Source organism: Sceloporus undulatus, chromosome 2 (genome assembly GCF_019175285.1).
Source record: "Sceloporus undulatus isolate JIND9_A2432 ecotype Alabama chromosome 2, SceUnd_v1.1, whole genome shotgun sequence".
NCBI classification, from domain to species: domain Eukaryota; kingdom Metazoa; phylum Chordata; class Lepidosauria; order Squamata; family Phrynosomatidae; genus Sceloporus; species Sceloporus undulatus.
In genome coordinates, this window is record NC_056523.1 from 140,343,323 (window position 1) to 140,355,432 (window position 12,110).

At 40.7% G+C, this 12,110-nt stretch overlaps 1 protein-coding gene across 1 annotated transcript in view; it reads left to right on the top strand.

Annotated features, from left to right (window-relative positions):
• GRIN2C (glutamate ionotropic receptor NMDA type subunit 2C) overlaps positions 1 to 12,110 on the top strand; it is a 67,566-nt gene that overhangs the window by 45,395 nt on the left and 10,061 nt on the right. Inside the window, exons 7-9 of the mRNA XM_042447556.1 lie at positions 3,006 to 3,131; positions 6,023 to 6,252; positions 7,061 to 7,221. Coding sequence (XP_042303490.1) covers positions 3,006 to 3,131; positions 6,023 to 6,252; positions 7,061 to 7,221 — 517 coding nt within the window. The remainder of the gene's footprint in view (positions 1 to 3,005; positions 3,132 to 6,022; positions 6,253 to 7,060; positions 7,222 to 12,110) is intronic.

Below are 12,110 nucleotides of genomic sequence, written 5' to 3' on the forward strand. Positions count from 1 at the left end.
ATGATATTTCACAGTTGCCTGTGTCTTGTAAAACACAGTTTAATCACATATTTTGGTGCCTACTTTTGAAAAGTGACTGAAACAGGTGTATCCCACCTCTCCCCTTGTTAGACTTGAGATAAGGACATGCAAGTAGCTTTGGGGTGTGTTTGGTGAAAAAATATCAAAATGAGTTAGGAGTCTATTCACATTGTACCACTTTTAATGTGTCCTGGGTTTCCTAAACGTGCCAGAAAACATTTCATCCTTGGTTCCTGGTTGACTGGTAAATTTTACTGACAGTCCTGCAGGATGCACCCATCTCCTCCCATCACACACATTCAGGGCACACACATTCAGTGTTTCTCCTCAACACATACACACACTTTCTATAAATAGAAGGAATGTAGCTTAGGTTTAGTCTCATCTTGGGAACAATGGGGATATTTTAAAAAGTAATTCCCAATATGAATTTTATGTCCTCATGACTTGTTCAAATTAGTGCAAGTACCATCATCACTTTCTTTCTGAGTTTATAGTTCATATCCCCCCTTGTGCCCACTTACTGCCCATGGCCTTTTAGGATCTCTCTGCTTTGGGTACAGTAGGGAACTCTTCCGGATAGATCTTAAGAAATTCTTATGATATACAGTAGTTCTTTGTGTTTTGCAGGTTGTTTTCACCTCTGAATCTACTAATTCCCTTCTTTTGGGGCTGCTTGTAATGATTTGTTGGACTTTTCTAAAGAGTCTGTAACCCCACTTCAATCCAATGGGAGAGGTGGGGAAATATAAATAAATTTTTTACTTATTATTATTATTATTATTATTCCAAAAGTTTGTTTGTTTGTTTGTTTGTTTTAAATGGCAGGGACATGGTTTGTGAAGTGATCTAATGGTTTAAAGGAGAATTTTAAAAATTCTTAAGGGTTATAGAGTGATAGTATAAAAGTGCCACTTCATTCAACAACGATGCACTATAGCACAATAATCTGGGGTGGTGTGGGATGTTGTGTTAAAAGAAAGGAGCTAAAAAGAGAAGACTTTTTTAAATTGGTGAGGCAGTCTTGAACTGAGAATTCCAAATGTCCCTCCCTAAACTACAGATCCCAGGATTCCATAGGATGAAGCCATGGTAGTTAACATAGTGCTATGGAGTACTATGAAAGGGCCCTAAGTGAATTCCACTCTTTAAGCAGCCATCAGAGAGTGCTGTTGTAATACTCCAATAACGCGCTAGGCAGCCCAGGTCTTCCAGATGTTTTGGATTACAACTCCTATAAGCCTCAGCTGACATGATTGCTAAGGAACAGTGGGAGTTGTAAGCCAAAACATCTATAGGGCAGCATAAGACTTATCCCTGCAAGCCTAATCTCCTGCTAACTCATGCAATTAATAGATGCCTGTGAGCATTATAGCAGCAGGTTCCCCTTCCTCAGTCGGCACGTGTTCTTCAGTAGATTGAGTTGATGGTGGAGCTTGTCCTCTCCCCACATATTCAGTGGGTTTTCAGAGGAGGAGGAAGAGCAGCAGCGGCAGGAGAAGCCACAGCATAATGCATGAAGAAGGCTTCTCTCTGTCTGAGGCCCATTACAGACGGGCACCCTAGTACGTGTTCGGCATGTACTAGGGTTAGAAAGGGGCATCCTTTCTGGACGCCCCTAACCTAGTAAGTGCTGAGCATGTACAAAATGGCGGCGCCCGTTCTACACAGGTGCCACCATTTTTATGTCGTGGATGCCTAGCATCCACACATCGCGCGGCGGAAATGACACCGTGAGTGTGCCATTGGCACCTTGCAGCGTCATGTCCATGGCGCAAAAAGAAGCCGCTTTTAGCTCTGTGAGGAAGCCCCGCGGTATGGAAGCTGCAGCTCCCTCGCAGAGCAAGCGGAGGCGCCGGCAGACCGCCCTTTTCAGGCAGTCTGTAAAGGGCCTCAGTCATGTACAGATCCTGCCATTTTTTCAGAATAGACCTGAGGCAGAATTCAATAGCCCCATTGCAACCAATCTGTATTGGTACCCATCAGCATAATTACCTTTATAATCATCCTATATATTTCTAATATTCAGATGTGAGTGCCAGTGCTTATATAGTAAAAATGATCCTTGAGATTTCTTCCAACTCTGTGATTCAATGAAAAAAAATGTGCATCTACATGTGATTTCTATGTATGGCTGTGAAAGTTGGACATTGAAATGTGGTGCTGGAGGAAAGCTCTATAAATACCATAGACAATTAAATGGGTCTAAGAGAAAGTCATAGAAGCAAAAATTGAAGCTATGGTGTTTTGGACATATCATGAGACATTGTGACTTTTAATGAGGAAAATGATAATGCTCAGTAAAGCAGAAGGTGGTAGGAAACAAAAACTGCATTACGGGTGGATAGATTCAATCAAAGAATCCACAATCCTAAACCTGCAAGATCTGAGTAGGGCTGTTAATAACAGAGTCTCTAGAAGATATCTCATTCATAGCATCACCTTAAGGCAAAGTCAACTTGATGGTAAATAAAAGCAACAAGAAACACAATTCCCCATGGCTTGTCAATCCCCCATGTTCTGCAATAATGAGAGATAAAAAAAAATGAGAAGTAAAGCCCAATGCAAGACTGGTGTGTGCGCATGTGTGTGCATATTAGGATTTAACATTATGGCCATGGAGTGCTAACTAAACGGGCCAAGGAGGAATTAAAATCTTGGTGAGAGGAAAATGGAACCAAGTCACTGTGGAGAAGGGAGGAAAAGGAAGGGGTGCTATTAACCAAAATTTGACTGACCGGAACAGTGGGCAAGGCCATTCTACACTTGAGCATTTTTGTTGCCTTTCTCTTGTAATGTGTGCGGAAGTGTCACAAAGGAAAGCATGCAGTAGGAGATGCTGTTAATCAACAGGCATTAAAAGAAGGATCACCCTTTCTTTCTACATCAGTGGGAGGAATTGGAGCTTACATTGGGAGGGCATCAATGAGCCTTCCCTAACTTCTTAGACACCCTCAGTTGACTGGCTTCCTCTTATCTTCTAGAACCTTACAGTCCAGCCGTTTGGGTGATGATGTTTGTGATGTGTCTCACTGTCGTTGCTATCACAGTCTTCATGTTTGAATATTTCAGTCCTGTTGGCTACAATCAGAATTTAACCAGTGGCAAAAGTAAGTAAGTTTCCAAACAATCCAGTGAGTGGGCCTTTCAGCGGGTGGACAAAAAGCTGGATATCTTTTGTCATAGGTATCTCTAAACCTTTTAATTCCAAAAAGAACAGGCAATTAAAGTCAGAGAGCTCTTGCCTGTTAGACTTTTGTCTATAATTCCAAGAGCAGCCACTGCTGAGGGACTGTCATGAAGTTATGAAAACATGTTGAGCTTGGAGGGCAGAGTGCTCCTTCCCACTATGGTACATTCAGGCATGTGAATGGGTCTCAGTAACAAAGGAGAACATCTGTGTTTACAAAGGGTAAGCAGCTTTCAGCAACTCTTCAAAAAGTCTGTGTTCATCAAAGTGAGCCCATTGCTCTCTGTGTCAGTGGCAAATCATCTGCTCCCCACAAGAATCCCATTCTGTTCCAGTTCCTCAATTTTCCAGTTAGGATCTTTTCAAGCATTACATTTATCAAATGGCAAATTTGCAACTACATAAAATGAGGCATCTCATATGCCCATAGCACCCTCTGGCAATCCAGCAGTGTGCACTTATGTGTAACTGTTGTTTATGTGCATCCTTCTTGCTACTTTGTGGTGCTGTGCCACTGATCATCTTTCTATGGGCATAGGGACCACAAAGAAGATAATGAGAGTAGCTGTCCATTGAAGCACAGGTGATGGGCAGTTTGGCAAATAGTGTTGATGACTCTGTCAAAGTCCATGTTGCTAGTGGTTGTCACATTTTTACAACCTACCAGACTAATATATTTTCTGACTTTCTTAACACTATCCAGACATCCCTTCAGATTTCAGGAGAGCTGTTGGTCAAGGAGCCCTGGTGGCGCAGTGGTTAAATGCCTGTACTGCAGCCATTTACTCAAAACCACAAGGTTGCGAGTTCAAGACCAGCAAAAGGGCCCAAGCTCGACTCAGGCTTGCATCCTTCCGAGGTTGCTAAAATGAGTACCCAGACTGTTGGGGGCAAATTAGCTTACTTGCTGTTCACCGCTATGATCTTTGGAATAGCGGTATATAAATAAAACAAATTATTAATTAATTAATTAAGTACTCCAAATATCCAGCTTTGCTCCCTACAGTCTTATATTAATGAGTAATAGAAGCAAGAAAAAACAGCAGTCTTTTAAGGGAACTGTATATACACAAGTTGGACTTAGTATTCAGTTTGTCCGCGTGTGCACATATTAACCAGCTAGCTGGAAATGAAAACAAGACTCCTGTACGTTTACATACAGTAGTTGTATAAGGAGAAAAGAAATTTGTGTGCAGATTTCCTCACACATGCATGGCAAACAAAGGTGCATCACCTGGCAAAATTCTGTCTCCTATGCATCCATTAAAGATTCAGGAGGCCTACCTATCCCTGCAACTGATAGATGGCTGACAGACAAAGCACATAGAAGATGTTTAGACATGGTGTTATGGCCATATCCTGGGAATGTCACAACCTTGCCTCTGTTCTGAACCAGTCCACAGGAAAAGCACTCCTGTTTGCAAAGTGGCTCGTTCTCTAATGAGTGCAACACAGATCAGGCTGACCTGCATTCTTAAAATCATTGCACAAAAGTGGCTTGGCTTTCTACAGATACAACCCAGTTCTTTGTCAGCATCTCTGTCTCTAAACTGTCATTTGCTGCCCTGATCAGCCTGCATGATTTGTAGGCTTGCCTGTAAACCCATGAGCAGTGCCTCCTGCTAACAGCTTTCACGTCTTTGTGAGCTGGGGAGATTTCTCACAGCTGCTTTGAGAAACTGTCAGCCCCAGGCCAGTCGTACCATCCCTGTCCTTGATACAGGGCTTATTAAACCTTACACGTCCTGACATGTGTGTAATGAAAAACTCCTTTCAGTGGTACAAGTAAATCTGTTATCTTGCTGGCCTGTGGACATTGCCACCTTGGTCCAGCCACCTTGTCTTCCAGAGAGAAATATCAGCTTTAATAATTTTTCTGTTGGTGGTGGTAGGGCTAAAAGAGGCTAAGAATTCTGGAAATCAGGGAGAAAACAGTAACTACTAGGAAAGAACAGGCAACAGCCTGGAGGGTAAATACACACACAAACACACAGACATACTTTTAGCTACCTTCACCCAACTCTGTAAAGACCCTGGCAGAGTGTGGGTTGCTGAGACTTTGCTGCTATCTCTTTTCTACTATAGTTTGGCTCTTGTAAATCATTTTTTCCCTTTCTCTGTTTCAGATTTTAAGACTTTTTGATTGTTTTATTATTGTTGCATTTTTAATTTAGAAATCACACTAGAAGCTCATAAGTGTTAGCATAAGGTAAATGGACACATTGAAAACTCCAAAATGTTCTAACTGTGCAACACTTCCTTTCCTTCAGCATGCCTAGAAATTCTGGGATCTGCTTAATTAAAGCCCCATCCCCATGTTTTGTGTTTTGAAGCTTTTTCCTGTAGTGATAGGGAACAGAGAATTATAAGGGAGCAGCTACAGAAGGTTTTTAGATTCTTACACTTGAAAACTAGATTCCATGTTGTAACTGCAATTGAAAAACAGATTTGTCGACCTCTTAACAACCATGTTGGCAACTTGACTGCATCCTCTATTTCATACCTGCACTGTTTTTTGTTAGTCTTCCATTAAATTTTGTTTGTTAAGTTAAACATTCAGTACTGACGGTTGTTAAACTCTTCTGTACCTCTAAACCTTTAAATGCAGAAGCAGATGTTTGTTTGGAAATACTGGGGAAAATAGTCTTCCAAAATAAGTTCTGCTAACTGTTGTTGGAATTTCTGCAAGAAACATTTTAAAGACATTACCAAATAAAAACTGGTTACCAAAAGCAAAAAATTAAAACATCCTTCTTTTTTTCTAGTAAGGAAAACCTGCTACCCCACATGATTTTCTCTCCATCTTTCTAGAATCCGGGGGACCTTCCTTCACTATTGGCAAGTCAGTCTGGCTATTGTGGGCTCTAGTTTTTAACAATTCTGTTCCCATTGAAAACCCCAAGGGAACCACCAGTAAAATCATGGTGCTCATCTGGGCCTTCTTTGCTGTCATCTTTCTGGCCAGCTACACTGCTAATCTGGCAGCATTCATGATCCAGGAGCAATATATTGATACTGTCTCTGGGCTGAGCGATAAGAAGGTGAGGAGTGATGCTGGTGGTGGCGGCGGTCATGTAATAAATGTAAAGTGCTGAAGCTGGGGATGCGCTGAGGAACTGATAACATTGGATTGGTGGGAATAGCTGATAGCTGAGGTTTTATAATAAAGACTGTCAGAAATTTCCAGCTATATTGGTTGGCGTAGTTATGATGCAGAATCTTTCTATAAATGACAGTTACATGAAACCTGATAGATTTTGGTTACCAGCCAAAACTGGTTTCACATAAAGGCTAGAATCAGCTTAGTTACTGCACCGTACTGGCATGGCTACACATAGATGGATGTAGTGACAAGCAGGGGAATAATAGTCCTGAAGGAGGAAAAGTGTTGGAGAAACATGTTGCTCAGAATTAACAGGTCTGGCTTCCCTCATCATCACTGTAGCACTCTAAAAAAAAGTTCTACCACTAGCATAGTGTATTATTATGGAATTCTTTCTGTGATGTTGCTTCCTGGTCCTAACTTTTAGAGAAGCTCTTTTATGGGATCTAATGCAATAATTCAGCAATATTTGGCATTATAAAGCTGGACGTAACTGAACAGCTTTGCTTTCTCTGTTTCAAGAATTCTGTATTACTGTCCTCCAATACACTGTGGTGACATAGACTGTAAAGTTTAAAAATTGCTTAAAGAGATGTTTGTTTCCAGAATTAGGTTATTGCCAAAATGGTGATACTGAAGTCTACACATAGGCCTTTGCAAGATATCCATCAGCAGAGCTTAAGAGAGGGTGATGTTTCTTATCTGGAGTAGGCAACATACGTTTGTGTGTGTGGTTTCCGTCTCAGTTTCAGAAGCCCCAGGATCAGTATCCCCCATTTCGGTTTGGAACAGTTCCCAACGGCAGCACAGAGAGGAACATTCGGAGCAACTACCATGACATGCATTCTCACATGGTGAAATACAACCAACGTTCAGTGGAGGATGCCCTTGTCAGCCTCAAAATGGGGTAAGTTTCTTCATTTCCCTGCGCAAGATGTCCTCAAGGTTATCTGTCTCAAAATGAGTTCATGATAGACTTTGGTGATAGAAAGACCCTGGAACATTTTGAATAAGTATACATTTGATCTTAGCCAAAATACCAAGATGTGAATAAATTTAGAATAAGCACAATGATGTTGGTTTTTGGGTCCTGCCCCTTTTAGCTATTAAGCACAGGGTTGTTGTTTTTTGTCAGCCAGTCATTTTTATTCTGTTTCTTGCAGATTGATTCTGATATTCCAATTAGTGTTGCCGAATGTTCCTCCACATCTCCCTCACATAATGAGCCCATAATATGAAATTGTAACCAGGGAGGCTTTTTATTGGGTTGTTGGATTTTGTATGCTTTTAATGGTTTTATACTTTTAGCTTAGAATGTTTTTAATGATTTTGTATTTTTAACTGTTTTATTGATGTAATGTTTCTAAAGTTATACAGTTGGCCCTTACCTTATGCAGGGGATCCGCTCCGGACCTCCCCCCGCCCCCAGCTTAAGGCAAAAAGCATGTATGCTCCAGCCCCATTGGATATAATGGGGTTTGTGCTTGCAGCGCCGGCATGCACACCATTCTCCCTTTTGCCGCGTGGCTTCAGTGTAAGCTGAAAGCTGTACATAGTATGCCCGCATATGGCACGGGTGCACTGTATTGTTGTTTATCTTTGGGTCCAGTTTAAGGAAAAGACAGCATATAAATAAATAAATAAATAAATAAATGATGAATAAATAAATAGCATCTTGTGAGGGAGTTCAGAAGTCTTGGGGCATTCATGGGACTGGCTGACATGTCACCAAATAGCACCATTGTGTCAAAAAGGTTAAATTTATCTGGTGTTGTGTGTAGAATCATAGAATCATAGAGTTGGAAGAGACCACAAGGGCCATCCAGTCCATCCCCCTGCGCTTTAAACATAAAATAGCTCTTTGCAAGTCTTCACTTTAGAGCTGATTAGAATTCTATCAAATATCAGTCTCACTGTTTACTAGATGGTTTACTTCAGTTCTTCACTCTCACTACATATCCCTCTGAGGATAAGTCAAGCCAGTGAAGAAGCAACTGGGCATCCATGTTCTATCCACACATGAATTGGCTTTTTCTGTGCCAAACCTGCTGACTGCATTATAAAATGCACTTCATACCCCAGGTTCTGGATATAATATACATACAGAACATTTGTATCTTTTTTTTCAGACATCTCCAATATTTGGGATGTTTTGGATCATGTGGAACACATTTGAGCTTTCCCTCTTTTAGGGAAGACCTTGTGAATTTTATACCCCATGAATCAGTCATTGAGGCCTTCAGATCAATGAAACTCAGCTTTAGCTTCTTTATACATGTGGCTTCTTCATGTTCTTCTTCTTCTTATTATTAACCTTTATTTATGAAGCGCTGTAAATTTACACAGCGCTGTACATGCAATCTTTTTAGTTAGACGGTTCCCTGCCCTCAGGCTTACAATCTAAAAAGACATGACACAGAAGGAGAAGGGAGTGGTGGAGGGAAAGGGTAAGAGGTCCAGCAGTTCCTCTCAACCTCCGAGGCCTGGACCAAGGCAGATGGACTGAAGGGAGGGCTTGGCTTCAAAATGGAAGGTTAATCATTATCCAGGGAAAATACATACTCACAAGTAGGATAATACATATACAGTACATAGCAATACAGGAAATGGATCGATAAACAGCCAACAACAGAGCATCAGATAATAAGCGACAATTATGCGATGCCTTGAGAGGTATATGCTGACTGCCGGCTTTCTTCTATACATGCAGTGGTTTTCAAAGAGATAAACATGCTTGTCTGAGCACTGAAGTAGATAGATAACCAAATAAGCTCATGTTAAATCAGCTTCAAAGGTGATGCTTGATTTCTTCATCCTCCCTCTTTTCCATTTTATTCTACAGATGTAGCAAACAAACTTCAAAATTTTGAAAGCATCCTGATTTTAGCAAAGGAAGACTCCATTTCATTTCCACCATTTTTAGAAGATCAGATTTTGGATCTATAATGTTGCTAATAGGACTGTTTTCCCTCCTATCATTTTTTATTAAAATGCAATCACTTAAACAAATACATATTTGTTTAAGGGGTCCAAGTAGACCACAAGTTGAACATGAGTCAACAGTGTGATGCAGCAGCTAAAAAGGCCAATGCAATTTGAGGCTGCATCAATAAAAGTATAGTGTCTAGATCAAGAGAAGTAATAGTGCCACTATATTCTGCTTTGGTCAGGCCCCACCTGGAATATTGTGTCCAGTTCCAGGCACCACAATTCAAAAAGGACATTCAGAAACTGGAACGTGTCCAAAGGAGGACGACTAAAATGGTGAAAGGTCTGGAAACCATGTATGAGGAATTACTTAGGGAGCTGGGGATGTTTAGCCTTGAGAAAAGAAGGTTATGTGGTGACATGATAGCCCTGTTTAAATATTTGAAGGGATGTCATATTGAGGAGGAAGCAAGCTTGTTTTCTGCAGCTCCAGAGAACAGGACCCAGAGCAATGGATTCAAGCTACAGGAAAAGAGATTCCACCTCAACATTAGGAGGAACTTCCTGACAGTAAGGGCTGTTTGACAGTGGAACACACTCCCTCAGAATGTAGTGGAGTCTCCTTCTATGGAGGTCTTTAAGCAAAGGCTGGATGGCCATCTGTCGGGTATGCTTTGATTGGGATTTCTTGCATGGCATGGAGTTGGACTGGATGGCCCTTGCGGTCTCTTCCAACTCTATGATTCTATGATATTTATTGTTGTTAACTGCCCTCAAGTCAACCCCAACTCATGGTGACCCTGTGGATGAGACATCTCCAAGACCCCCTGTCCTCCCTGACTTGAGTCTAACCATCTGGCATGTGGTCTTCCTTTCTTTCTACTGCCTTTGACCTTCCCAAGCATCATTGGCTTTTTTGAGTCTTGCCTTCTCATAGGTACAACAACCTCAATAGGGAGGTTTCATGCTTGATCTGTTCAAGGACCAGTTTGTTTGTCTTTTTTTAAATGTCCATTCTCAGCCCTCTTCTCCAACACCATACCTCAAATTTTCTTTCTGTTTTCTTCATTGTCCAACTCTCACATCCATACATGGTGATGGGCAATACCATGTTCTAGATTATTCTAACTTGAGTATTCAGTGTTATATCTTTGCACTTCAGGATCTTGTCTAGTTCTTTTATAGCTGCTCTTCCCATTCCTAGTCTTCTTCTGATTTCTTGACTGCAGTTTCTGTTGTGATCAATGTTTGATCCAAGGCATGGGAAATCTTTGCTATTTCTAATTACTAATCACTAGGGTGAATCTCTCTATTTTTTTTCTTTCCATTAAGCCATAACATATTTTCTACTTCTGCTATCTAGTCCAATTTAATTCATTTAACAAAATCTAAAATTGATATATGTTCCCAATAAGAATGCATAAAAGAAATAAACAATTAACAATTTTCTTAAAACTGATCAAAGATTTGTGCCTGCCTCTTTGCATCCTCTGAGGCTAGGGTGGTAGCAGTTAAGATGGATCAAAGTTAATCAAAGTTGTCAATTTGTCTGTCTCAGCAAATTCAACCATCTTTGTCAGCTAATCTTGTTGTGACTGAATAGAAGCTTCTTTCCACCTTTGACTGTATACTGTCTTAACAAGAATTTCTGCTTACTGCCTCTCATCATGTCCTTTGGTTCTATCCACTTTATTACTTACTTCTCTCTGTTCTTGTCCTTTGATCTGTTATCATCTTGCTGTCCTTGATTTTAAAGGGGAACCTGTTCAACAATATTAGTGAAAGCAGCCCTTTCACACTACTTGGTTGTAGCACTATGATTTCCCTCTTACAGCCATGGTTCTGTCCTATGGAATCCTGGGATTGGCAGTTTGGTCAGAGGCATTCTAAGCACTCCCACACACAAAGTGTAAATTCCAGGACCATAGTATGTTGCCATGGCAGTTAAAGTGGAATCATAGTGCTATTATTGTGTAGTTTGACAGGGCCATAGGACAAGGTCCTTTTCTGCTCCAGAGTGAATTCAATTGCCCCCACAGGGGTGGATTCATTGGCCACCCTTGCGACTGTGGCTGCTTAGGTATCACTAGATGCACACCAGAATCCCTCATCTCTAGCTCTGTTTGGGAAACTGATTTTAAAAGTATTTTTTAAATTCACTTGTTTAAAGGCTGTGCACATGCGCATACATGGACACTCAAACAGAGTTTAGTGCTAAAGTGCCCTGAGTTTTTTTTCTGAAGATGCCAGAAGTTATATTGTTTCAGTCAGTCTGTTTGTCTCTGTGTTTGTTTTACCACCCCATCCAGCCCTAGTACAATTCAGCTTGTAATAATAATATAATAATAAATAATTTATTTATAGCCTGCCCAATCACTAGATATCCAGGTGAATTACAACAGTAAAAATACATTACAATAAAATACTAAATGATCCCTTTCCAACCCCCTCCCCAATATTAAAACTAGAATTAAACAATCAGAGCTGCACTGTTGACATCCTATGATAGGAATAGCAAACATGAAATCCTCCAGATATTTTGAGCTATCACAGCCATCAGCCTCTGTTAACATGGATAATGGTCCTGGATTATGGGAGTAGTCTGTAAAGTGCCAGATTGTCAACCAGGATTGCTTCAGGGCTAGGCAAGCTCCATAAATCAATATCCTGCCATCAGGACCTACGGCAGGCTGCACCAGCTTTGAAAATTTCCAACACCACCAAAAAAGGAAAAATCAAAATGAGATGTGACTGGACATCCACTTCCACTTTGATAAATATCTTTTGGGGTTTAGAAGCAAAACAAGACGCTGAAGGTGAGGTGGTGGATGTGTCTTATTTTAATATATATTGACATATTTTGATGAT